The following is a 26,395-nucleotide window of genomic DNA, read 5'->3' as shown; positions in this document are numbered from 1 at the left end:
GTAGATAGCATATATTTGGGCCTTGTTTTTATTCTGTCCTTTCTGAGAGTCTCTGCCTTTTAACTGAATTCCATAATCCACTACCATTTACTCTAAGTATTGCTCTGTTTGGGTTTGAGTCTACCAGTTTATTGTTTGTTTTTTCTTGCTCCTTCTCTTTTTCTGTCCCTCCATTTCCTCCTTCCTGTCATTTCTGAATAATTTTTTGGAATTCTACTTTAATTTTCCTGTTGTGTTTTGCCTTTGATTTTGAACACAGAATTCTGGGTTGACAGTTTTTTTCTCTGTACTTTAATGATGTTGCTCCCTTGTCTTCTGGGTCATTTTTTCTTGATTTCTTATGTGAATCTCATAATTTTTTTTGTTTTTTTGTTTTGTTTTGTTTTTGCTGAATATGAGACAGTGTGTATAGAACAGGAGACTAAGACGCTATTTATGACTAGAAATAGGCCCTTCCCTTCTTCTATCAGGCCATAAGTCGAGTCAGTCTAGTCTGTCAGTTGAGCTGGATTTGTTTTTTTCTTGTTGCTCTTATTACCCTCAGTGCCTCCGAGCCTTCCCATCCCTTCAGCAGTGGAGTGATGCCACCTTATGCTTAGTGGGGGACCTGTTTTATCAGAGCATTTTTCCCCATTGCTTCTGCTTCACCCCCAGCAGGTCCCATATACCCATGACACGTGGCAGCCTCCCTCCCTGCTCTTGTCCCCTCCCCAGTGGTAGACTGATGGTGTTCATTATTCATGGTACGTCCTGTGGGGAACAGGGCTTCTCGTCTCTTTGACTCCAGCTTCAGTCTTAGGCAGGTCCTGCATGCCTGAGCTTCAGGGGTGGGGCTTTCTCAAAGCCCTTTTGCTTCTGCTCCTCGCTCCATGGTGGCTGAACTTACTCTGGTATCTGTGGGGGAAGGTTATGTGGGCGGGAGTAGGTTGCCTGCCTTTCTCCTCTGCCCGCTCCGACCAGTGCTTCTGATCTTTATAGGATCCTGGCAATGAGTGGGTTTTCCTATTTTCCCCCCAGTGGCAAGTGGCTTTTGTCTGATGGCAGGGTGGGCAAGCACACTCAGGTTTTCAACCTCCTTGATGGTGATCACAACCTTTGTCTGGGACTGCACATAACTTCTGCAGAGTATGAGAGAAGGTTCTAGAACAATGAGTCTTGTGTGTTCCCCAGTGGCTGCTGATCACCAGTCTGACATCTGTACCGCCTTGGGAGTTTCTCTCTGTCCTAGGCGGTCCCTAGTCTTGCTTGTGAGCACCCAGTGGAGGACCTTGGAAAAGAGTGAGTGCAAATTTCCCTTGTGCCTGGGGCTCCCCGCTTACACTGGGCCTTTAACAAATGGTTAACATTTCAGTTGTTTTCTTCTCGTCTGCTTTTGTGGCCGCCACCACAAGAAAACTTCCCCTCTTCTGTCAAAAGGCACACAAGGCACACAATTCGCGTCCTCAGAGGTACTTGCCATCCTTTGGAATTCAGTTCACCCAAGTTCTTTGTGACTCTCTGATAGGCTCAGGAAACTAGTGACTTTGTAGGTGGTCTGGCTTTTTGTTTTTTATGGTGGGAGTGGCTTTCTTTTGTCGTTTTCACAAGCAGAGCCCCCTTCTGTGTTCAACTGTTTATTTTTGGTTTTGCCACATAATTTCCTTTTCAGGCAAACGTATAAGTTTTCTCCCATAGGCCTCTGAGGTTTATGTTTTGACTAGAAAGGGTGTCCTTACTACAAAAGGAGAAGAAAAACCTCTCATGTTTTCTAATAGTGCGTCTCCATTTTATTATTTTATGTTCAATTCTTTCATCCACCTGGAGTGTGCATTGGCGTGTAGCATAATATATTAATTCAGATTGATTTTTTCCGAGTGGCTGTCTAGTTGACCTAATACCATTTGTTGATTTCATCTTTGACCTACTGCTTCTCACACATGTGCCATTAAGGCGTGGAAGACAGGATTCAGGTCATGCTTAAACTTTACTGGTATTCCATTTAAGCACATTGTCTTTATTTACTTTCTGCTGTTGTTGCTTGAGAGTACACAGCATGAAGAGAGTTTTCCTCTCCACAAGCAGTGCCTCTGTGTTCATGGTTTTATCTTCCTTTCCTCCAGTTCAAGAACAATTTCAAATGGGATAATACGTATTAAATACTCAGTAAAGCAGCCTCCTACTGAAGTAAGTGGTAATTCCCACCTACCTAATCCTTGGGACAGAATGAAAGAATTCTGTAATGCTAACAATATACTGTGTTAGGCATCATCTGTGAATTCCAGTGTTTTGTTGCTGATTGAACATAACAGGTAATTCTAGGAGTGAACGCCTCCTTCCAGAGGCTTCCTTTCCAAGTATTGCCACCTCTTCTAGGATGGGAGCTTGGCAGGGGGATTCCTACTAGGGGGATTCCGCTAGCCTTCCCAACATCTACCCTAGGTCTAGAGTGATCAGACTAGTTCATCTCTTAGATGAAGAAGCAAGGTCTATTTGTGTTTGGTTTCTCCTTCCAGATGCTTTGTTTCTGTATAAACACTATTTTTTTGGCAAAAATGTTGACAGCACTATTCTGATATTAGGCCATCGCTGACTCCTTGGTCCAGTTCTCTCACTGGCTCTGTGTTCCGTCATCACTGTTCTCAGTCTTCCTTGCTTCCTCTCCTCCTTAACCTCTTCTTAAGCTCCCCTACTCTTAGTCTCCCTCTACCCCCAATTTCATTAAAATTCTAATGAAATTGTCTCTATTACACAATATTAATTTACCTGTTGTAGTATAAGGACAGATACATCTGGTCTTTGTCCCTGATTCCTGGCACAGGGCTTCAGAGACCCTTGGGATTTCCTGAGTGATAGGACTGCGTTTGTTATCCTAATAAGGTGACTCATTATGGGTCCCAAGATAACTTCAGGATGGAGACTGGTCACCAGAAAGGTCAGGCATGTGATCAGAAGGTTGGAGGATTTAGCCTCCTGACCTCTGGGTAGAGGAGGAGAACTGGAGATTGAGTTCACTTATATGGTCAGATTTAATCAATCATGATTGTGCAATGAAATCTCAATAAAAACTTCAGACACTGAAGTTTAGAGGAGCTTTCTGGTTGGTGAACATACTGATGTGCCACGAGGGAGACGTGCCCTGAATCCAAGGGGAGAGGGTGTGGAAGCTCCTTGTCGAGGACCCTTCCAGACTTGGCCCAATGTGCAGTTTTTATAATAAAACTGTAATTATAAGCATAGTGCTTTGTGAGTTCTGCAAGTAGTTATGGAGAATTATTAAAGCTAAGAGGTACGTGGGAGCCCCCAAATTTGTAGCCAAGTTGTCCAGAGTGCCAGGTGACCTGGCGTCGGAAGTGGGGGCAGTCTTGTAGAGGATTTTGCCCTTGACCTGTGGGACTGGGTCAGAATTGTATTACAGTATGACCCAGTTGGGGTGGAAATTGAGTTCTTGGTCTTAAAGGGACTCCTCCTTGTTATAGGGGGCACCATGTACTCTTTTGGGAATGACTCTTCAACTTCCAGCTGAAGTTAAATCTTACTTTTTATTTTAGTAGATGCTTTCTTATCTAGGTGATTGAGACCAATAGTTGTTTGGCTAAGTGAGAAAGTCACTTAGAGAAGGAATTGTTAAAAAAATGTAAAATATGCTTAAATATTTTATTTGAACTTAATACCTATAAGTATACATTGATTTACCAATCATTTGATGTTCGATTAAGATCTTTTCTTTGAGCAGGGATCTAATGTCTGAATTCCATATGGTCTTGTTGCCATAAAGCTCACCTACTGTGTGTCATCCCCAAATTCTGGGTTCTTTGTAAAAATGAAGTGTGGACCTAAGATATGTGTGAAGCCTTACAAAATTAAAGAAAAAAATCTCGGGCTTCCCTGGTGGCGCAGTGGTTGAGAGTCGGCTTGCCGATGCAGGGGACACGGGTTTGTGCCCCGGTCTGGGAGGATCCCACATGCCGTGGAACGGCTGGGCCCGTGAGCCATGGCCGCTGAGCCTGCGCGTCCAGAGCCTGTGCTCCGCAACGGGAGAGGCCACAGCGGTGAGAGGCCCGCGCACCGCAAAAAAAAAAAAAAAAATCTCTGTTACCTGCTCTTACATTTGCCTTGCCTACAATTTTTTTTTTTTTTTTGGCTGAGCTGTGTGGCATGTGGGATCTTAGTTCTCTGACCAAGGATCGAACCTGTGTCTCCTGCATTGGGAGCACGGAGTCTTAACCACTGGACCACCAGGGAAACCCCAGTTGCCTACATCGTATTTGATTGCATTTTCACAATTTGCCTTTGAGTCTTTCCAAGCATTTGTCTTCCTTTGGAGAGGAAATAACTCTTTCAGCTTACAGAACATTCAATTAAGTCACATAATTCCAGTTACACTACAAATGGTGTCACTGTGTTTGGTAATACACTCTTAATTTTGATGAGCAGGCAGCTCAGTTGTTGCTCCCCCTGTGTGAGAGCGTTAAGTGTGCCGTGGCGATTCATCAGAAAAGTCTAGAAAGTCATTGGGTGGTTTAGTAATCACACTTAGAACAACTTGGGGCCTTTTTTGCATACTTTAGGTTGACATCTAAAAATTCTTCCTCATTTGTAAAATTTTATTGGAATATCTCTTCATGAGATGAATATTGGAGAGGGAACTGTCAATAACACCACATTTCAAACTCTCCTTTTATTGGGTGTTAATTCAGAAATGTTTATTCCTAATCCCATAGTGAGATATGGGCTGCCCAAAAGTTATTCTTTCTTTGTAAAGTTAGAGAAGGTGAGGTGGGCCTGGAGAGCAGGCATGTACCTTCATCATAGGCACATCCTACATTTTTCGGTTAAAAAGATGTTTGGAGTATAGTCTAGACATTGACTCGCTTAAAGCTGAATATGGGGGTACCCCTTGGAAAATCTGTGTTTTTCTAAGGGTTCACATACCCTCATTTGAAAACTGCTATTTTAGAACATTGATCAAGAGAGCTTTGGCTTTATTGATTTCCATTTTTATAATTGATTTTATTTTCTTTAATTATAAGAATGAATCCTGGCCTATTCTGAAACTTCTCTTCCTCAGTCTCATTCCTCAGAGATAATCATTGTTATCAGCAGTGGTTTACTGTAGTGGATTTTTTTCTGACCATTTCAAAACATGTTGTCATCAACTTGCCCTGAGTGGTCACAAACTTCTGTACCCTTACAGCATTTAAAATGTATAATCCCCACAAATTACCCCTACTTTCACCTCTCTTTGACTTTCATTCGTAAAGCCATCATGTATTCAGGTGGAAGCCATTTTTGACAAAGTCTTTTTACCTAGAATTTCATTAAAAGCAAATGAAACAAAACAAAGATCCCAAATGAACCAACAAATTAAAATCCAGGATATCAAAGGCTTGGCATTTGAATATAATTATATTTGGATTTTTAAAAATGAGTCTGAATCCATGATGAGCCTAGAGAACGGGCACACAGTCTCTTCCCTGGGTTTTCACGATATAAATATCCTACTGGCTCAGGTTTGTTGGCCGCTGATGAAGCTTTGTGTAGCGGTTATCTTCCAGTATTAGTAGTAAGCCATATATGCCAAAGAAAATCGAAAGGATGGAGCTCCTTAATTCAAGAAGAACTTACTGCTTACCATAGGGATCCAGTCATGAATAAGGGAGTTGTGTTCCCTGCCCTGATGAAACTGATAGTCTAAGAGATGGTGCCCAGAAAAAAAATGAATGTCAATTAAGTATTATTTTATACTCACTGGGATTGTCTCTTTTGTCTTGGAAGTTTTAACAAGAATTTTTAGTCAGTATTCACGTAAGGAATTGTGTATGCACACGGGTGTGTGACTGCTTAAGTAGATCTGAGAAATGCTCGTAAAGATAAATTTTCTTTTAACCTGAAAATAACTTTAGTATTCTAGAAAAACTTTACTGAAAATAGAAAGCTTACTTAGACATAGTTATCTAGTGCTAACGAGTCAGTTAATGTATGTGTACGTATGTATGCACGCATGTACGTGTATGTATGTATGCATGGATGTATGTAAGGACTTAGCTATGAATGTAAGATACTGTGGCTTTGGAAATCATCTGGCTGGTTAAAATTTCAAAATACATGATTAAATTTATCAGAGTAATACTGGTGTCTATTTGAAAAAGCATCAGCCTCACCTCTCTGTCCCTGGTCCCATTCTCCAGCTGCAAATGCTGTTTTCCTTTTTTTTTAAGATTTTATTTTATTTTAAAATTTTTATTTTATATTGGAGTATACTTGATTTACAATGTTGTGTTACTTTCAGGTGTACAGCAAAGTGATTCAGTTATACATATACATATATCCATTCTTTTTCAGATTCCTCTCCCATATAGGTTATTACAGAATATTGAGTGGAGTTCCCTGTTCTATACAGTAGGTCCTTGTTAATTATGTATTTTATATATAGTAGTGTGTACACGTTAATTCCAAATTCCTAATTTATCCTTCCCGCCCCCACCTCTCCCCTTTGGTAACCATAAGTTTGTTTTCTATGTCTGTGAGTCTGTTTTGTAAATAAGTTCATTTGTATCACTTTTTAGATTCCACATAGAAGTGATATCATATGATATTTGTCTTTCTCTGACTTACTTCACTTAGTATAATAATCTCTAGGTCCATCCACGTTGCTGCAAATGGCATTATTTCATCCTTTTTTATGGCCGAGTAATATTCCATTGTATATATATACCACATCTTCTTTATCCATTTCTCTGTCGAGGGACATTTAGTTTGCTTCTGTGGCCTGGCTATTGTACATAGTGCTGCAGTGGACATTGGGGTGCATGTATATTTTTGAATTATGGTTTTCTCCAGAAATATGGCTACAAAACAGCTGCAAATACTGTTTTCTTTTTTTACATCTTAGATTTTGTTAATATCACATTTCTAAGCAATATGCATATACTGTGATTTATTGACTCAACAAGTTTAAATCTTATGTATTAAACTTCTAGATAAAGAATACATGTCCCTTCTTGGATAGTTTTATCGTTTATTTGCATGCATAAATGTTTTTAGCTTATGCATCATATCAAATTCCTTTTTGTTTCAGAGATTGTCTCCATTCTGACTGCTTCTTCCACTGTGTCTAGCTGAAAGACTGACCCTCTGGCTTTGTTTCTGTTTCATCTGTCTTTTGGATTGATTTCCTTCTTTTCCCTTGTCTCTCTCTTTTTGAGCTTTACTCTTTTGTTTTTTTTTTTTGCTACAGCATATCCTTCAGTAAATTCCTAAACAATTGGGTTCATGAAACTAAAACGTTTGAGACAATGTTTGAAAATTTATTGATAGTTTTGTTGGGTTTAGCAGTCTTTTCCTTTAGAATTTTGAAAGCATAACTCAATTGCTTTTTAGCATATAGTGTTGTTTTTGGGAAGTCTAATAAAATTGTTTTATTCTTTTTCCACATGTTAGTATTTTTCCCCTGGCTTTTCAAAGCTATTACCCTTTTGTTTTGTTTTTGTTGTTGTTATTCTGAGCAGTCTAAAATTTCATGCAGATGTATCTTGGCATAGGTCTGCTCTTCATTCTGTTTCTGGGCACTAACTGGATTCAAGTCCTTCTGATTTGGATATGTATTGCTTTGATGATATCCTCATTACACTTTTTGTTGTTGTTTTCTATCTCTGGAGTAGGATATTGGGACATTTGGATTGTTTTTATAAGCATTTATTGTTTGTGTTAATGATTTCCATCTCTTTATCTTCATTTTTTGAATTTTATGAGAGATTTTCATTGGTTTCATCTATTAAAAAATTCCCAAGAGTGCTTTTTCATTATCAGATTAATTTTGTTATCATAGCATTTTGCAGTACCAGATTACCTGGATTTGAGATGTGGTGTGTTGTTGTTTTTTGAATACTTGATAGATGGCTTTGTAAAGTTTTGTTTGATTCCCTTCCCTTACCTATTGTCAAAGATTTAATGAGACTATATCTCTATCTCTATATATCTATCTATACACATATGTATATGTTCTATAACTATGAGATTTTATATATATTATACTACATATAAAACTAGTAGAGGTATATATTATATATTAAATATTAATAAACAGACTATTTGGCACATCCTAAATGTTAATCATTTCCTCCTCCTCCTTTTCTTTTGGAGTCATACTGCTACTGTTTGTACTCTTAGGTCTTTGTTCCTTGAGTTAACTCTGTGTCCTCTAGTTTTATTTTTTCTATTTTGTTTATTTTAGTGTTTTTCATATTGGAGACTTTCTCTCAGTGTCGTTCCTCCTTATAGAAGAGTGGAATCTCTGAATATGTATAGGACTTGGTGACCAGTGGAATTTGTTTTTGAGTATATTGGTGGTCAGCCAAGCCTTCTGCTTTGAGCCCCATGCCTTGAAGGACCTATTGAGGTCCTTGGAAGTGAATCAGTCTCATTCCCCCACTCCTGCTGTCTCAGTCAGTCACTCCTAATTCACCTTCTTTCCATCTCCCAAAACACTATTAAATGTTTCTCACTTGTTGATATCTCCACTTTTATTCTTTGCTCTTGTGAGTTCAAATCTTTTGTCTTCCTTAACTGTCATATTTGTTGGGTCTTAGAAAGGAGAGAACATCGACATAGGTGGGTGATTTACCATTTTTTGGGAAATAAAAAATTAAAACATCTATTGAAAATTGGTTCTGCTAAGTTGCTGTTAAGGAAAGGTTCATGGTGACATGTCAGGGTAGCATATCAGAATGCTATTTTATTGATTATTCTGGGCTTAGATACTTAGTGACATGTATAACATGAGAACAAAAATAATGTTTATAAGAGTTTAAATAACAACTGAAATATTGTTTAGGTTATGATAAAAAAAACATGCAGCATTTTGCTGGAGTCTGTTTTAGTTAGAAGTAAAATAGAACAAAATTTTCTGAGGGAAAATGTTAAAAAATACATATATACTTTTTAGGTTTAAAATGTACAAGTGGAAGCTTATCACCAATTTCTACATGCACATAGATTTATTTATTTTTGTCCACGGAGACGGTTCTGCATATAAATTTAGTAGAAGAACGGTTAAGAAATCTATCCAACTGTGCATGAAGGGGCTTGCAGGGACTAAAACAAGTCCTTTTGTTTATTTTTAACTCTCCATTTGGCTTTATTCTAACTTTAGCATATATATACACTAGTTGTGTAACAGGCTCTTTGAAACTGAACACAGCCATTTCACTCCTCCTTCTGTCTTCTTTTTCTTTCTTTCTCTTTCTTTGTTTTCTCTTTTTTCTTTTTCCTTTCTTCCCTCCTTCCTTTCTTTCTCTCTCTCTCTCTCTCCCTCTCTCTCTCCCTCTCCCTCTCCCTCTCTCTCTTTCTCTTTCTGTCTTTCTTTCACTTAGCTATCCCCCTGATTTGTGGGAGTGCTAGGAAAGGGGTGGGTGGAGCATGCCTGGGGCTGGGAAGGAAGGTGCCAGTAAATCGTAATGTCAGTTCTTTACTTCATCAGCTACCGCTATGGGAGAGGCTTTTTGCAATCTCTCCTATCTTTCTGCAATTATGTTCTCCTTTCAAAAGAAAAAGGGGCTCAGTCTGATCAGCTGAACATGGGGAGCCACTTTATTTGATTTCCTGTGCCCCAGTGATCCTGCTGAGTTGAAAACCTTTAAAAGTACTAGGCAATGATGAAACCGGGAGCCAGAGAGATAGAAACCGGAGGGCCCGGTGTAGTCCAGTGCAATGGAGATGGGAGTCATGATTCACATCGTTGGAGATGCCCTAAATTTGGCAGCAACAGGCTTTTAATGGGAGAGCTAAGGGTTTAAGGAGGCATTAAATGAAAACTTTTCGGGAAATAAGGAATTCATGCACCAGGTGGGGAAAAATTAAAACAAAGGTTGCTGACTGTTTCAAATCTTTAATTCAATAAATAACCGTTGGTAAGGGGACCATTATAAGGTGGATGCTTGGCTCTTAGAGGCACTTACTTTTTCCTTATTCTGAGAAGCATAACTTTTTAAAAATGATTTGAATTCAGTTCTTTGCATTTCTTCCTAGATCTTCCCAGTTTAATAGTTATTTAAGTAGTCTATAATAATAATAGCAGTGATTTTACTGTCATACTTATTATTAGCACCACAAATATTTTTAAAATTTTTATTGAAGTATAGTTGATTTATAAGGTTGTGTTAGTTTCTACTTATAGCAAAGTGATTCAGTTTTAAGAATATATATATATACATATATATTCTTTTTCATATTTTCCATTCTGGCTTATCACAGGATATTGAATATAGTTCCCTGTGCTATACAGTAGGAGCTTGTTGTTTATCCATCCTATATAAACTAGTTTGCATCTAGCGCTACCAATATTTATTGAGCACTTACTATACACCAGGCAGCATTCTTGACACTTTATCTATATTACTATTTATCCTCACATCAGACCTCTGAAGCCTTATTATTTTGTAGATATGGAAACCGAGGCAAAGAGAAGTGAAGTCACTTGTTGAAAACCTGCCAGAAGTAGAGAGATGGCAGGATAGCTATTGAAACAGAGGCACCTGGTGTCTTTAGTGACTGTAATGACTTCAAGTTATTTCTCGCAATGTTAGCTAACCCCAGCTTCTTATTTGGAAACTTCTCAAATCTAAAGAAAGGTTGAGTGAAAAGTACATCTTTAGATCCCTTATGAGATCCTATCGTATTAGAGCTGCCAATTACATACGCCTATGCCTATGCAGCTATTCTTTTCTTTTTTCTGAATTGTTTGAAAGTAAGTGGCAAACTGCATATATTTCCCAAGAACAAGACGATTCTCCAGTACAGTTTGCTACTGTAATAAACTATGTGGACATAAACTAAGGCAGATAATGAATTGAGTTTAAAAATCCCATTTACCATACACACACGCAGACAGAAACTTTTTCAGAAACATGAATGATCCCAAAAGCTTTCTTCTGCCCAGTCATGTTTTCACTGTGATAGCCCTTGATGTGAAGCATGTCACCTTTTTCAGTCCATGAAGTTAGAATTAGTGAGTGACAACGTATGAGTCATCTCAGGCTGCCGTAACAAATTACCACAGACTGGGTGGTTTAAACAACAGAAATTTATTTTCTCACCGTTCTTGAAGTTAGAAGTCCAAGATCAAGGTGTCAGCACATTCATTTTCTGGTGTGGTGTCTCTTCCTGGCTTGCAGACAGCCCCCTTCTCACTGTGTCCTCATGTGGCCTGTTCTGTGTGCGTGTGTGGAAAGGGCAGGCTCTCTGGTATCTCCTCCTCTTCTTATAAGAACACTAGTCCTGTTGTGAGGGACATGCCCTTTAGACCTCATTTAACCTGAATTACCTTCCTAAAGGCCCTATCTCCATGTACTGTCACATCGGGGGTTAGGGATTCAACATACACATTTTGTGGAGAGGGGGTATAATTCAGTCTATGACAGACGTTTTGAAGGAATACTTCTGAAATATGGGAAGATTAAGTCTACTGTAAAGTAGCATCTCAGTGTAACATGTGAAAGTATATGTTATATATACTTTATATATATATTATATATATATATAATATGATATGTATTCATCTAATGATGAGATCCTCTCAGAGCATTTATTCCATACTTATCATCTTATCATCTTCTTATATGTATCTTCTAGTTGATGGTATTCTTGACAAAGAATGGCAAAGAGATAGTAGATTTGCTTAAGAAAAGTGTGGAGGGCAAGTCTTTAGAATATGTGTTTTTTTAAAAAAATTTATTTCTTTTACAATAGATTCTTGTTGGTTATCTATTTTAAATATAGCAGTGTGTACATGTCAGTCCCAAACTCTCAATCTGTCCCTCTCCCCAGCCTTCCGCCTGGTAACCATAAGTTCATTCTCTAAGTCTGTGAGTCTGTTTCTGTTTTGTAAATAAGGTCATTTGCATCATTTTTTTTTAGATTCCACTTATAAGTGATATATGATATTTGTCTTTTTCTGCCTGACTTACTTCACTTAGTATGATAATCTCTGGGTCCATCCATGTTGTTGCAAATGGCATTCTTTCATTCATTTTAATGGCTGAGTAATATTCCATTGTCTATATGTACCACATCTTCTTTATCCATTCATCTGTCGAGGGACATTTAGTTTGCTTCCATGTCTTGGCTATTGTGAACAGTGATGCAATGCACATTGGGGTGCATGTGTCCTTTTGAACCATGTTTTTCTCTGGATATATGCCCAGGAGTGGGATTGTTGGCTCATATGGTAGCTCTATTTTTTGTTTTCTAAGGAACCTTCATACTGTTCTCCATAGTGACTGTACCAATTTTCATTCCCACCAACAGTGTAGGAGTGTTCCCCTTTCTCCACACCGTCTCCAGCATTTATTGTTTGTAGACTTTATGATGATACCCATTCTGACTGGTGTGAGGTGATATTTCACTGTAGTTTTGATTTGCATTTCTCTAATAATTAGTGATGTTGAGCATCTTTTCATGTGCTTTGGGCCATTTGTCTGTCTTCTTTGGAGGAATGTCTATTTAGGTCTTCTGCCCATTTTTTTTTTTGTGGTATGCGGGCATCTCACTGTTGTGGCCTCTCCTGTTGCGGAGCACAGGCTCCGGACACGCAGGCTCAGCGGTCATGGCTCACGGGCCCAGCCGCTCCGCGGCATGTGGGATCTTCCCAGACTGGGGCACGAACCCGTGTCCCCTGCATCGGCAGGCGGACTCTCAACCACTGTGCCACCAGGGAAGCCCTGCCCATTTTTTGATTGGGTTGTTTGTTGTTTTGATATTGAGTTGCATGAGCTGTTTGTAAATTTTGGAGATTAATCCCTTGTCAGTCACATTGTTTGTGAATGTTTTATCCCTAGAATAGGTGTATTATTTTGAATAATGTCAGATGAAAAATTTTCTTAAGATGAATTAGGAATGCTGAGTATGGGAGATTTTTATTCTAAAAACTAAGGTAAGTGGCTGGGTTGTGTTGACGTTAGAACATATTATTGTTTTGACTTTTAATCAGTTATTGAAAAACTGTATTTGTAATTATCTATAAGAATAGGATAACAACAGTTTTCCCCACAAAGACAGTGTTCCAGGTAGATGGGAAATTTTTCTGGAGGAAAGTTGTATTTTTTGAGTGCGGGTGGAAGGTCTTGGGCAGGAAAGGAAAAGGCAGTTGGGATAAAATTCTTAGACTGCATTAGATACGGCTTTTCAGGGAAAAATTGTAACATAGTGTAACGGATCATCTTTTATTTTATCATGGCCTTTTGCCACAGGATCATAACTGTCTACAAAAGCATTCAGAAGCTTCCCCAATTTCCCCATGAGCTGCTCTTTAGCCCTTCGCCACTTCAGCCATTCTCTTTTGTGAAGTCTTTCCAGGTGATTTTCTCCTCTTTAATTATTGGGCTAAATCTGCCATATTCTCAGTGAATGGCTTTGAGTGGTACTCGAGCAGCTCTACTATGTCACTCTCAAGGACCTTATGAAATTCTTCATCCTTTGTAACATTTGCATCATAGGATGTTTTGGACCGTCGCCGAGAGGCTCTCTGACAGCCTTGACAGGACAGTCCCTGGTGTTGAGTGGGGACTAGTTTTACGTGTGACTAGGCATATTTTTTTATTCTGATGATGTTAATGAATACTCACATAGCAATGAACACAGCTTCCATATAGACCATCCAGCACAAGGGTGGCACACAGAAAATTGGAAAGAGGAGGGTTATAAATGAACTGTCTGTGCTCCTAACAAACGCCTGCCTCTTCACTTAGGTTCCACCCATTACCTCCTGCCTACTCAGACATCTCTCTAGCAGCTTTCCCTCTCTATCAGATTTTTCCCAACAGCATACATGTTTGCTGTAAATTCTCATCTTAAAAAAGAAATTGCTAACACCTGTATACCCTATACAGTATCATTTCTCTTCTTCCTTTCACAACACAATTTCTAGCTATAATTACTGTCTCCAATTTCTCACTGTATGCTTTCTCTGAAACCCATTCCAATCATGATTTGCCTCCACTGTTTTTCTGACACTTTTCTTGTGAAGGCCACCCCTGACCTTAATACTGCAATGTCCAGTGGTCCTCATCTTACTTGAACTCGGAACAGCAGTTAACATGATCACTCCCTTATCCTTGAAACCTTTGTCCCTTGGGCTTGCAGAGCACCCCACATTCCTCCTTGGTTTTTTTCTTAGGCCACTGGCCACTGCCTCTCTTCTCCCAAACTCTTAGCATTGAAATGAACCTTTTAAAAAATTCTCCAGCTACAGTTATTTCCTTGGGGATTTTTACCCAGTCTGTTGGTTTTAAATACCATCCACATATTCTAATGATGAACAGATGTCTAGCTTGAAACCAGCCTTCTCTCTTAAACTCCAGACTCAGACGTCTAATCTAACTGCCTATTTGACGTTCTTCAGTTAGGAACCTAACACCTAACAAGCAAGCTCCTGGTTTGCCCCGTTTTATTTAAGAGTCAGCCTCACCCTTGTTGTTGAAGGCAACAACCTCAGAGTCTGCATCGACTCCTCTCTTCTTCTCACATCGTACATTTAACCCATCAACACATCCTGTCACCTCTACCTTCTAAATATATCCAGAATGCCACCTTTTCTTACATCTCCACTGCTACCACCTGGACCAAGCCATCATCACCTCTCCCTGGGTTATGGTGACAGGAGCTGTGTCCCTGCTTCCATCCTTGTTCCTCGTTAGTCTGTGGTCATTACAGTAGATCCTTTACAAATATTTGTCATATCCGGTCATCCTAAGTTCAGACTTCCCAGGGGCTTCCCATCCGGTTGTGAGCCTCACGGTGACCCATGAGGCTCTGGGTAACCTGCCCATTCACCCTGCATTATCTTTCAGACATCATCTCCTACTCATCTTCCCTTCTCTCACATAGCTCAGGGTAAAGGGCCTCTTTCCCTCAGATATCTGCAAGTAATAGTCTCTCACCTGCTTTAATTTCACACTGACGTGTTAGTTTCTTAGGCCCTCCCTGTTTTAAATTCCATTTTTCATGCTTTGTGTTTCTTTCATCACAAAAATACAAAAGACTCTTGAGGAAGAGGCTTTTCTTGTCCTGTTTTGTTCAGTGTTACATTTCCATGTGTCTGGCACAAAGCAAGTGCTCAACGAGTATTTATTGAATAAATATGTAAACAAAAAACCCAAAGTCATTTATTCAACATCTATGGTGTAAGTAGCTCACGATTAAACACTTTTCATTCATTAACACTTTAATTGAAACTTCATAACCATCATGTGCGATAGATAATGTACTAGTTGTGTATCAGAAAAATGAGATTGAATTACTCAGTGGAATTCTCCAAGTGGGGAAGCTGGCATTCCATTTCAGCAATTCTGACTCCAAGTCCAGGGCTCTCCCCTTGGTTACCAACAGGGAAGAATTCCATTTCCACCTTAGGAGAATCGTTAGATATTTCCATTTGGTATCTCTACTTGTTGAGGCCAGAAGCATCTCTCTTTTTTACTACTGTGTCCTCAACCCCCGCAGAGGGCCTGGCGCATAGTAGGGGCTCAGAGGATATTTGTCTGCACAGCTAAGTTACCATGTTTGTCCAGCTGATGGTCCCATGGCTACCATAGTCTTAACTTACGTGACGTCTCTCTTTTTGACAAAAAGCCAAGTTGGAGCTGGGATAGGGGAAGAAAGTTGAGAATTATAAGGGAAGCACAACTAGGAATACTGGGCATGTTTCCCAAAGGCAGGTGACTAGCCACGGCCTCATTCTCTGCTTTCATTTCATGAAATCTTGTTTTCAGCCCTTTGTTTCCTCTGTTCTGCTTCCATGGAGGGGGGAGGCTGAGAATGCCAAAGAGAATACCCCGCTCAAATCAAATAAATGCCTTCTAAGATCACTGGAGTGTGACGCTTCTCTCTGAGGGTGTATTTTCTTGTGCTGGGCTGGAGGAGGAAGGGAAAAAAGGATTTAAACAAAAGGAAAATGATTCAAGGGAAATAATAGGATAAAGAAAAAGTCACCCTAATCTGATGCTTCTGTCTCTCCATCAGCTTTCAAGCAGTTTCAGCCGAAGAACTTTTATTGCAAATGTGGTTTTTATATTTTACCTCCTTTACAGTGGGAAAGCCCTGACTGCACTGGGACAAATAGTTATTTACCCTGCTGTTTGCAACTTTTCTTAAAAGCATATTTATTTATTTATTAAAAACAAAAATTTTTTTAACATCTTTATTGGAGTATAATTGCTTTACACTGTTGTGTTAGTTTCTGCTGTATAACAAAGTGAATCAGCTATACGTATTCATATATCCCCATATCTCCTCCCTCTTTCATCTCCCTCCCATCCTCCCAATCCCACCCCTCTAGGTGGTCACGAAGCACCGAGCTAGTCTCCCTGTGCTATGTGGCTGCTTCCCACTAGCTATCTGTTTTACATTTGGTAGTGTATATATGTCCATGCCACGCTCTCACTTCGTCCCAGCTTACCCTTCCCCCTCCCTGTGTCCTGAAGTCCATTCTCTGCGTCTGCGTCTTTATTCCTGTCCTGCCCCTAGGTTCTTCAGAACCTTTTTTGTTTGTTTTTTAGACTCCATATATATGAGTTAGCATACGGTATTTGTTTTTCTCTTTCTGACTTACTTCACTCTGTATGACAGACTCTAGGTCCATCCACCTCACTACAAATAACTCAATTTCATTTCTTTTTATGGCTGAGTAATATTCCATTGTATATATGTGCCACATCTTCTTTATCCATTCATCTGTTGATGGACACTTAGGTTGCTTCCATATCCTGGCTATTGTAAATAGAGCTGCAGTGAACAATGTGGTACATGACTCTTTTTGAATTATGGCTTTCTCAGGGTATATGCCCAGTAGTGGGATTGCTGGGTCATATGGTAGTTCTATCTTTAGTTTTTTAAGGAAGCTCCATACTGTTTTCCATAGTGGCTGTATCAGTTTACATTCCCACCAACAGTACAAGAGGGTTCCCTTTTCTACACACCCTCTCCAGCATTTATTGTTCGTAGATTTTTGATGATGGCCATTCTGACCGGTGTGAGGTGACACCTCATTGTAATTTTGACTTGCATTTCTCTAATGGTTAGTGATGTAGAGCATCCTTTCATGTGTTTGTTGGCAATCTGTATATCTTGTTGGGAGAAATGTTGATTTTGGTCTTCTGCCCATTTTTGGATTGGGTTGTTTGTTTTTTTTGATATTGAGCTGCATGAGCTGCTTGTAAATTTTGGAGATTAATCCTTTGTCAGTTGCTTCATTTGCAAATACTTTCTCCCATTCTGAGGGTTGTCTTTTGGTCTTGGTTATGGTTTCCTTTGCTGTGAAAAGCTTTTAAGTTTCATTAGGTCCTGTTTGTTTATTTTTGTTTTTATTTCCATTTCTCTAGAAGGTGGGTCAAAAAGGATCTTGCTGTGATTTACATCATAGAGTATTCTGCCTATGTTTTCCTCTAAGAGTTTTATAGTGTCTGGCCTTACATTTAGGTCTTTAATCCGTTTTGATTTTATTTTTGTATATGGTGTTAGGGAGTATTCTAATTTCATTCTTTTACATGTAGCTATCCAGTTTTCTCAGCACCACTTATTGAAGAGGCTGTCTTTTCTCCATTGTATATTCTTGCCTCCTTTATCAAAGATAAGGTGACCGTATGTGAGTGGGTTTATCTCTGGGCTTTGTATCCTGTTCCACTGATTTATATTTCTGTTTTTGTGCCAGTACCATACTGTCTTGATGACTGTAGCTTTGTCATATAGTCTGAAGTCAGGGAGCCTGATTCCTCCAGCTCTGTTTTTCTTTCTCAAGATTGCTTTGGCTCTTTGGGGTCTTTTGTGTTTCCATACAAATTGTGAAATTTTTTGTTCTAGTTCTGTGAAAAACGCCAGCGGTAGTTTGATAGGGATTGCACTGCATCTGTAGATTGCTTTGGGTAGTATAGTCATTTTCACAATGTTGATTCTTCCAATCCAAGAACATGGTATATCTCTCCATCTGTTTGTATCATCTTTAATTTCTTTCATCAGTGTCTTATAGTTTTCTGCATACAGGTCTTTTGTCTCCTTAGGTAGGTTTAATCCCTAGGTATTTTATTCTTTTTGTTGCAGTAGTAAATGGGAGTGTTTCCGTAATTTGTCTTTCAGATTTTTCATCACTGGTGTATAGGAATGCAAGAGATTTCTGTGCATTAAGTTTTTTTGTTTTTGTTTTCTTTGCATTATGTGGGCCTCTCACTGCTGTGGCCTCTCCCATTGCGGAGCACAGGCTCCGGACGCGCAGGCTCAGCGGCTATGGCTCAAGGGCCTAGCCACTCTGTGGCATGTGGGATCTTCCCGGACCAGGGCACGAACCCATGTCCCCTGCATCAGCAGGGACTCTCAACCACTGCGCCGCCAGGGAAGCCCTGTGCATTAACTTTGTATCCTGCTACTTTACCAAATCTGTTGATTAGCTCTAGTAGCTTTCTGGTAGCATCTTTAGGATTTTCTATGTACAGTATCATGTGATTTGCAAACAGTGACAGTTTTACTTCTTCTATTCTGATTTGGATCCCTTTTATTTCTTTTTCTTTTCTGATTGCTGTGGCTAAAACTTCCAAAACTATTCTGATTAATAGTGGTGAGAGTGGGCAACCTTGTCTTGTTCCTGATCTTAGTGGAAATGGTTTCAGTTTAAAAGCATATTTAATAAGAAAAAAAGATATGTATTTAAGCAGATAAAGTTAATCCATCCTCTATAGCAATCCCAAAGAAATCAACTTTTTTTGGTAAGGATTGTCCTAACTCTTTTAATGTTATATACATCAGTTAGTCAGGTGAGTGAGGAACCAGGCATCTTAAATTTTACACTTCTGTCAATATTAATTTTAAGTCACCTTTTTTGAAAACAACATATACAACCTGATTGCAAGTTCAGAAGTGTGGAAAGGAATCAAGGAAGTTTTACGTTTCCCCACTTATAAAATATGTCTCCAAGAACACTGAGAATAGTGACTGCCACACAGTATACTGTATGAAAGTGTTGGTTAAATAAATAGAAATAAATACGCTTCCATCTACCTGCCCAGAGAAAACTGGAAGGAAAATGGCCCAGAAACTGACAAGGGTTAACAGCAAAAAAAGGAGTTTTCTTTTCCCCCCTGTTTGGCCAGCTTCTGTCCAGTGAAGCTGGCTCCACTTCTGGATAATTCATTCGTATATACTCCAATTCACACCTTGAAGCTCTAAAGTAAGAGAAATGAGAGATTTCAGCTACAACTTCTCACTTACTGCACAGGTCTTATGTATATGTATTTAGCTGTAGTTTTCAAGACAGAACTCCAACTGAAATGTTCCCTGCTGTTTAAGAGAGAAAATGCATCTTTGTTTTAAGTGAATTTACCTGAAGTGGCCACTTTCTGGTACTAAGCTTATTGAACAAGGCATCCCTTTTGTATGTTTTTAGAGAACTGAGCCACTAGTTTCTTGTCTGTTTTCTACTTTCTTTTTTTTTTTCATCCAGCAACACTATACTACGTAGCTGTATGATGTTTATGATGGTTACATTTATATGTCAACTTGACTGGCGGTGTGCCCAGTCACACATTATTCTGGGTGTTTCTGTGAGGGTGTTTTGGATAAGATTAACACTTGAATCTATAGATTGAGTGAAGCAGATTGCCCTCCCTAACGTGGGTGGGCCTCATCCAATCAGGTGAAGGCCTGAATAGAGCAAAAAGCCTAACCTTCTTCTTGAATAAGAGAGAATTCTTCCAGGTTTTGAACTGGGACATATCTTCTCCTGTTTTTGCACTCAAACTGAAACATCAGCTCTTACTGCATCATGAATCTGTCCACCCTTGGACACATCTTCTTGGTTCCCTTTCTCTGGAGAACTCTGACTAATACAATGTTAACACATGAGCTGCTCAAGCACGTATAATCAGTGATTTCTGTGCATCGCCCACACTGGATCCCTATCTTCTGCCATCATTCCTTCAGCAGTTTTAAGTACCTGTTTCTAAGAACCCATCTCCTGTGCCAGGAACAAAGATTACAAAGAAACGAGGCACATCCTTATTCAAAGATTATTGTCACATGTCAACAGTATACACATTTCTAGAAAGACTGTCTAAATGGAGCCACATAAACATTGTTATCAAGTAGAAAAGATGTTTATGTGGGAAACTGAGCCATATCTTGTGACTTGCTGAGGTAGAGATACTATTTTGGCTGTACTTGGTGAAATATTAGCTACCATAGCGACTACACTTTCTGCTGTGAGAGCATAGACACTGCCTGGGTTTGAATCTCTTCTCTTGCTATTTTCTAGTTGTGTTAACTTGGGCAAATCAATTTCTGGACATTTTATTAAATGTAAAATAGGAATAAAAATAGTGCCTGTACTGTAGCATTTTAAAAGATTACATAGAATATTTGTAGAAAGCTTAGAAGAGTGCCTGCAACCTACCATATTTTATCAAATCTAAGATGCTGTCAATTGTGAAATATACTGCTGTTTTGTGTATTTCAAAGAAAGAAAAGCAATGCCAATTATAATGGTAAGATGCTATCAGTTGTGACACATCCTGACATGTTAAAATATGTATCTTAAAAATCAATGAAGTACCATAGTTGGTGCTATATAAATGAATAAAATTCTAGACCAGGCAAGCTGATTATTCAGAGACAAGATTGAATAGAAAAAAAAAAAAACTATTTGCATTTGTGGATGGTTATCTAAATAGCAACAAAATTCTCAGCAAACTATAATATTAATGAATGTTCACATCACTTCTTGACTATTCTAGGAAGTTACTAAAGCACATTTCTTTTATTTTCTTAATGAGGTTTAGAGCTGCTTTCATTATAGATTCTCTAGGACCATTAAAAATCTAATTAAGGCATGATGGCTGTTACAAACTGAGTGTTTGTGCCCCCACCACCCACCAAATTCATATGTTGAAGCTCTAACCCCCAAATGTGACTGTATTTGGAAAGAGCGTCTGTGAGGAGGTGATAGAGGTTAAATGAGGTCATAAGGTGGGCCCTAATTTAATAGGGCTGGTGTCCTTAGGAAAAAAAGGAAGAGACACCAGAGCGCATGCTCTCTCTCTCTCTCTCTCTGCCATGTGAGGACATGGTAAGAAGGAGGCTGTTTAAAGCCAGGAAAAGAGCTCTCACCAGGAGTTGAATTGGCCAGCACCTTGATCTTGGATTTCTGGCTTCCAGAACTCTGAGAAATAAATGTCTGTTGTTGAAGCCACCCAGTCTGTGGTAGTTTGTTGTGGCAGCTGAGCAAACTGAGACGATGGCCAACAGGGAGGGTGGTCACTGAGAGAAGACTGAGGATGAATTCATCCCAGCCACCCCTCTTCCCCCTCGTGGCTACTCATTACCTGTCCAGGACCGTTTGACCTGAAGTGCTTATTTGCAATTGGAGACTACAGAAAGGATCTCCCCATGAACTCTCCCCAGTCCTCACTTTTCTGCTTACTTGGTGCTAAAGTCCCATGCTACTTTACCGACATTGTAATTACTCTTTATTTTTTACTTATTTACTTTTTTACAATTGTACACAGCTACCTATGGGAAATCAACACTCTTCTTGCAAACATTTAATTAGGTTTATAGTTTTAATTACTCCTTTCATATTTATGTTTTCCTCTGTAGTGGATTGAAAACTTTCTCTCATGCTGGCGATTTGACTCTCTGGGTACTGGTTCCACTTTTATGTATTTTACAAATGAAACTTTGCCTTAGTGTTTGTTATCACCATTAATTGGATTTTGATTCCACCATTTAAGATAGTATGACAGGGAAGGGCCAGAAAAAATTCACCATGATATAGAGGTTATTTTGTAGAAGGTCTATCTGTATGGATTAAAAATCTGAAATACAGAATTGTAAAAAGGAGCTTTGTTATTCGAAGCACATACACCAAACAACAGAAACCAAGCAAAGCATTAACCTGTGGGAATCCTCGGGGAAACCTGTTTTAACGAGTAGATGAGATTTCTTGTAATTCACAGAACAATATATATGTAAACGGTATATCTGAAAATCATGAGGGTGCTCAAGGGTGCCTGAAAACCTTGCCTTTCATTAATAATTTCTAAACATTGCCTCTACAATCTTGTTTCTGTTGTTTGTTTTTTTTATCAGAGCAAAGGTAAGTCTTTCCATCTTGGTATAACCAGAGTTGGTGCATTAGTTATCCATTGCTGTGTAACAAATGAGCCCCGACCTTAGATGCTTGAAACAATCAACAAACAGTTGGCCCTTGAACAACGTAGGTTTGAACTGTGCAGGTCCACTATACTATGATTTTCTTTAGTAAGTATGTACTATAGTACCACACGACCTGTGGTTGGCTGAATCCATAACTACAGATAAGGAGGGCCAACCATAAGTTATACTCAGGTTTTCGACTGGGTGTGTGGGGTCAGCGCTTCTAAGTCCTGCATCGTTCACGGGTCAACTATGTATTATTTTACAGTCTTTGAGCAGCAGGTATCTGGGAATGGCTTAGCTGGGTGGTCCAGACTCAGGGTTGTTAGATTGCAGTTGAGCTGTTGGCTGGGATTGTAGTCTTTGAAGCTTCGACTAGGGCTGTAGGATCCACTTCCAAACTCACTCGTGGCAGCACACAGCATGATTTCCTCCAGAGTGACTGATGAGCAAGCGAGGGACTGCACCACTGTCTTTTATAACCCGACTGTGGAAGTGATAAACCATCACTTGTGATGTGTGCTATTGGCACTGGCACACAGACCAGTGCTGGTGCGGTGTAGGAGGGAATATACCTTGAAGCTCACTTACAGGGTTGTTGGCAAGAGACTTCAGTTCCTTGCCACAAAGGCCCCTTTATAGGGCCACTTATCCCATGGTTTCCTTTGAGTGAGTGATCCAAAAGGCACAGAAAGGGTGACCACCTAATTTTGGAAGTGACATATCATCATTTCCTCTGCACGCTATTGGTCATAAAGATGGTACCATGTGGGAGGGGACTGCACAAACGTGTGGACAGTAGGAGGCAGGGAGCATTAGGGACCATCTTAGACGGTGGCTGCTACAGCTGACATGACCTTGAACAGAACGACAGACTCATGGAGTGGAATCATTCCCTCAGGTCCAGCCATGAGAATGGGTCCACTTAGTGTTCAGCTAAGTTCTCTCTTGGTTTTACAATCTCCTGATAATTTTCCAATAAATTCTCTTTGGCTTAAGTGAGCTTAGATCACTTTCCATTGTTAAAAGACTTCTAACTGATAAAATGGACTCCAATATAAATTAAACGTAAACCATTTTCTGTTTGTTACAGGAGTATGGAAGTCAGTTTTATCATTGTTGGCGATGGGAGGTAGAAATATAGAATTGTGGACAGAGCAGTGAGAACCTGTGGTGCTAAGATGGAATTGGAGATGCCAGTGTGGACTTACGCTGTGGACTCACACTGTATACACACACACACACACACACACTTCATAGGTCTATCTGCCCTTTCAGCCCCAAGTCACTCCCTGGTAGCAATGAATAAACCTTTGTGCCAAGGTCCTAGTTTCTAAATCTGAAGCCCCACTAAAAACAATCAGGGCTCCTTGGAGAAATTTAGCTAAGATCTCAAAGCATAATGGGGATATGTCAAAATGACACAGCTGCCAGTATGAAGGGGCTCCTCCTGTCTAGATCTGAGATAATTTGAACATTAATATCAGTTTTGCAACCATCATATTAATAATTGGTTCTGGTGGAAGTCATCAATGGATGCTAAAAATAGTGGGTCAAAGTTTGAAGAGTGGGGTGTTTACATAGTTTGAATATATTTCCCCTTAAAATGCTTATTAATTACAAAGGGCAAAATAGTACCTTTAGAAATGGAGAAACCTGGCAGCCACCACCTTAAGCATGTGATTAAAAGTAAGAGCACCAAAAGCCGGATAAATGACATTATGTGCCTCCTGATATGATGCACTGAGAAGAACATAGTGTCACTTCTGGGGTAATCTGCTAAAAGTGCATTGCCTGACTCTAATCAGGAGGAAACATCAGACAAATCCCAACTGAGGAACATTGTACAAAATAACTGACATGTATTCTTTAAAAATGTCAAGGTCAAGGAAGATAAAGGCTGAGGAGAAGTTTCTGATTAAAGAAGGCTAAAGAAATGTGAACTAAATATAATGTAGGCTTCTGCATTGGATCCTGAGCAGCGGGGGAAATGGCTCTAAAGGACATTTTTGGGACAAGAGGAAAAATTTGACTGTAGATTGTCAGTTATATAATAGCATTGTATTAATGTTAAATGTCCTGAATTCGTTAATTATGTCAGAGAAAGTCTTTATTCTTGGGAAATACACAGTATTTAGGGGTGAAGGAGTGTCATGTCTGCAACTTACTCTCAGATGGCTTAGAAAAATATATGAAAGAGAGTGAATGAGAAAGCAAATGGGGTCACATGTTAACAATTAGGGAATCTAGGTAAAAGGTCTTATATCAGTTTGCTATTGTTGCTGTGACAGATTACCATAAATTTAGCGGCTTCTTTCTGTAGGTGAGAAGTCTGGCACAGTTTGGCTGGTTTCTCTGGGTTAAAATCAAGGTATCCGCAGGAGAGCCTTCCTTTATGGGGACCCTGGCGAAGAATCTGCTTCCAAGCACATCCAGGTTTTTGGCAGAATTCAGTGCCTTGTGGTTGTAGGACTGAAGTCTCCATTTCCTTGACTCTTGGCCCCTCCATTTTCAAGCCAGCAATGGTGTTTTGAGTCCTCCTCGTGGTTTAAATCTGAATTCGCCTTCTGCTTCATCTCTCTGCTTTGAAGGGCTCATCACCTTAGCTCTACATGGATAATCCAGGATAATCTCCCTCTCTTAAACTTAACCAATTAGTAATCTTAATTACATCCGCAAAATCTCTTTTGCCATGTAAGTAACATAACACAGCCATTGGTGTGATACCAGGGGCTAAAGGTCCTGGAAGCCAAATTTCTGTATACCTCAGTTTTATAGGAGTTTTTTGCACTATTCTTGCCACCTTTATATAAGTTTAAATTTACATCAAAACAAACAAACAAAAAGGATTCATAAACGTAGTATACATGGAATTGGGAAATGTAGTCATGGCATCACTCACATCCTTGGTACTTTCATTTCTTCCTAACAGCACTGGGTCTGTTTTGCTCCCCTGTTATCCACCAGGTCACCACCAAATCAAGCAAGGGACCTGTGAGGTGGTCGCAGTGCACAGGTGCTGTAACAAGAACCGCATAGAGGAGCGATCACAAACGGTCAAGTGTTCTTGCTTCCCAGGACAGGTTGCTGGCACAACTCGGGCTCAGCCTTCTTGTGTTGAAGGTAAGACCTTTCTGGTCAGTTTCCCTAATGTTGCAAAAGGACCTAACACGAAAGAACCCCCCTACTTCGCTGTCTTTGCAACTCAAAGGAAACTAGGGCTGCACCTATGTCAACTATGTCAGTGTCATTTAAAAAATGAACATAAATATAACCCCACAAATTTCTTAATGAGTAGGGTATTAATGATGTCTCCCAAGAGGTACCAATGAGGAGTTCAGTTACTGGACAATCAGGAAGATATGCTTTGATTTCTGCTTGCCCAACTGTCTCTCCAAATATCACCCACTGGAGCAGTTTCTTCCCTAGACATGCTTTTCCGCCTCCTCTAAAACTCTATTCAGAAAGTCAGCAACCTGGTTTTCTCACCTCGTGTTTGATGTTATAGACTAATATTCTCTTTATTTCTAGTTTACTATTTATATAACATCTTTGGAGCAAGTTCTGTGAGAATAGTTTGGGATATCATTCATTTGTTGTTTCCCTATCCCCTAGCAGAATATGGTGGCAGTGGTTAAAAAAAAAAAAAGCATCAATGTTGATGGTTGTAGGTGGAGGCCTGGGACTGATTCCTTTTGATGCCCCCTGGCTCCTTCCAGCAGACACCTTGTTAGAAACAAGTATCAGTCCCCAAGGGGACAGATGCATGAGGTTAAGTCTTGCAGCAGTTTCTCTACAGTGGTGTGAAACCTCCCTGAAAACAACACTTCCTGTCTTATCTGATGCATTTCTAAAGGTCAGCAGTTAAAACACACACACATTCTTATCTCTAGAACCATACAGTCGACAATAATTAACCACATCCCACCTACCCTACCAAACAGACACACGTTTGTAGACTGCTTGGTGTACACGTATTGTATACATACCATTGCTGTGTATCAGCGTGATCTCCGCCACCTTTCAAAATGGAAAGTGAACGTGGCAAATTTCCCATCTAGAATTCCTCACCAGAAACTCTGGGGGCCAAATGTGTTGCTGAATTCAGATTCTGTCAGATTTAGTTAAGGCAACATAGTGCAGATGCCATCTATTACCTAACAGACCTAACGTCTTCTGCAGTTGCACCCCATAATTACAGATATTAATATTTATACAGTAAAATACA

At 39.6% G+C, this 26,395-nt stretch overlaps 1 protein-coding gene and 1 long non-coding RNA gene across 3 annotated transcripts in view; one reads left to right on the top strand and one right to left on the bottom strand.

The window, feature by feature from the left end:
* Nucleotides 1-26,395, bottom strand: part of LOC137232636 (uncharacterized) — a 114,121-nt gene that overhangs the window by 6,696 nt on the left and 81,030 nt on the right. The window contains exon 7 of one of the 2 annotated variants that reach the window (XR_010947118.1): nucleotides 15,228-15,885. The exons of the other annotated variant lie outside the window; for it this stretch is intronic. This is a non-coding gene — a long non-coding RNA (uncharacterized lncRNA). Of the gene's footprint in view, nucleotides 1-15,227; nucleotides 15,886-26,395 lie in introns of those variants that run through there. 2 annotated transcript variants of the gene reach the window in all.
* Nucleotides 1-26,395, top strand: part of TAFA4 (TAFA chemokine like family member 4) — a 126,719-nt gene that overhangs the window by 85,026 nt on the left and 15,298 nt on the right. The window contains exon 3 of the mRNA XM_067755146.1: nucleotides 25,135-25,290. Coding sequence (XP_067611247.1) covers nucleotides 25,135-25,290 — 156 coding nt within the window. The remainder of the gene's footprint in view (nucleotides 1-25,134; nucleotides 25,291-26,395) is intronic.

The sequence above is a fragment of the Pseudorca crassidens genome, chromosome 10 (genome assembly GCF_039906515.1).
Source record: "Pseudorca crassidens isolate mPseCra1 chromosome 10, mPseCra1.hap1, whole genome shotgun sequence".
NCBI lineage: Eukaryota > Metazoa > Chordata > Mammalia > Artiodactyla > Delphinidae > Pseudorca > Pseudorca crassidens.
This window is presented reverse-complemented; position numbering and strand designations above follow the sequence as displayed.